The sequence below is a fragment of the Martes martes genome (assembly GCF_963455335.1).
Source record: "Martes martes genome assembly, chromosome: 8".
NCBI classification, from domain to species: Eukaryota; Metazoa; Chordata; class Mammalia; order Carnivora; family Mustelidae; genus Martes; species Martes martes.
The window spans coordinates 90,039,087-90,041,015 of NC_137895.1; the positions used below are offsets into that span (position 1 = coordinate 90,039,087).

Sequence of the window (1,929 nt, forward strand, 5' to 3'; positions counted from 1 at the left end):
ATGAAGAAAGAGCTGAATAGGAATTACTCAGAAGTGAGTGAGTTCATTCTACTGGGATTCAGAACAGCTCCAGACATACAGATTCTCTTATTCTTACTCTTCTTGCTCATCTACATGGTCATTGTAGTGGGAAATATCAGCATGATAATTGTCATTAAAATAGATTCCAAACTTCATACACCTATGTATTTCTTTCTCAGAAATTTGTCCTATTTAGATCTCTGTTACTCCACAGTCATTGCTCCCAAAACTCTGGATACTTTCTTGTCCAAGGACAAGAAAATTTCCTACAATGGCTGTGCAACACAGTTCTTTTTCTTCGCTCTCTGTGTTGGGACTGAAGGCTTTCTTCTGGCCGTTATGGCATATGATCGCTTCTCAGCCATTTGCTCGCCCTTCCTCTATCCTGTACGTATGTCTCAACAGGCTTGTGCTCATTTGGTGATTGGCTCCTATATATGTGGAGGCGTTAACTCCATGATACAAACAAGTTTCACCTTCAGTTTGCGTTTCTGTGGAGAAAACAGACTGGACCACTTTTTCTGTGACGTCCCAGCCCTGATCAAGATCTCTTGTGATGACACTTTTTTGAACGAGATTGTGCTGTTCATTCTCTCTGCCCTCATCATCATCACCACCACAACTGTCATTCTGGTTTCCTATGTGTACATTCTATCCACTGTCTTGAAGATCCCCTCCACCCATGGCAGGAGTAAGACTTTCTCCACTTGCAGCTCTCACATCACTGTGGTGAGTTTATTCTATGGTACTGTGTTCTTCATGTATGCCCAGCCTGGGGCCATGTCCTCACCAGAAAAAAGCAAGATTATAGCTGTGTTCTATACTCTTATCATCCCTATGTTAAATCCACTGATTTATAGTCTAAGGAACAGAGAAGTGAAAAATGCTGTGAAAAGAGTATTGTTTAAAAAATTTATCTTTTCATTGACATCCAGCCATCTATGAAAGTGCAGATAGACTAAAAGCAGTATTTTCAATAATTTTTTATAGAATAGTTTCAACGAAAGCCATTCAAAAGTTTTGAAGATCAAGGTTTGTTTTATTTTTTATAACATCAATAGATTCTTTAGGAAAGACTAAAAACCAATATAGATCTTCATAATCCTACATAATTATTTCACGATGTGATGTCTAGTTATTATATAGGCTTATTCTCCATGTTTTATTTATTTAGGTGTATGAAAAATTGCAACTTACAAATATAGTATACTACATTAATACATTCAATTTATTAATATAATATCTACAAATATATATGAATATGTGTATTTACTTATCCATCTATGTATCAGGAGAAGGAGAAAGCTGAAAGAGACACACACTATGCTCTTTGTTTTCTCCAAATCATAACCAAGTTTGCCACTGTCCAATCTTTGCAAATGAGAATTCAAGGTGCTATGGTAATGTAAATTACTAGTTTTGTCTAAATTATACAAAGGAGTGGTACAAAGTATTACACTAATAATATCCTTCATAATATCCTTCCATCATCCAAAAATGAATGATTCCATCAAGAAGCAAAAAGCAAAAATGAATAAATAAATAAACAAATAAATGTGGTTCCTATAAAACTATTTTGTCATGGGATCTTATAATAAATGTTTGATAATCTTTCCAGTATCACTCGTGTTTATTGGTTTCATTACTGTCTATTTATATTCTGGGATCATTTTCACAACCTGTATATAGATTGAAAATCCTTATTTTTCTCCAGATTTGAAAAAAAAATATTGCTATGGAGGAACATAAAATCACATCTTAATATAATTTAATTCTTTTAATGCCTGTGGTTTTCTATGCTTTGTATTATTAATCCTTAGAACTTCATCTTTATATGTTCTTTTTTAAAAAGATTTTATTTATTTATTTGAGAGACAGAACATGAGCACAAGTGGGAGGACGGACAGA

General features: G+C 34.1%; 1 protein-coding gene across 1 annotated transcript; it reads left to right on the forward strand.

Moving 5' to 3' along the window:
- LOC308347123 (olfactory receptor 9S13-like) lies at positions 1–966 on the forward strand (the record flags this gene model as incomplete). The annotated part of the gene is made up of 1 exon (XM_080810268.1): positions 1–966. One exon carries the CDS (start codon positions 1–3, stop codon positions 964–966), a length of 966 nt encoding a protein of 321 aa, XP_080666394.1.
- Positions 967–1,929: the final 963 nt, after the last annotated feature.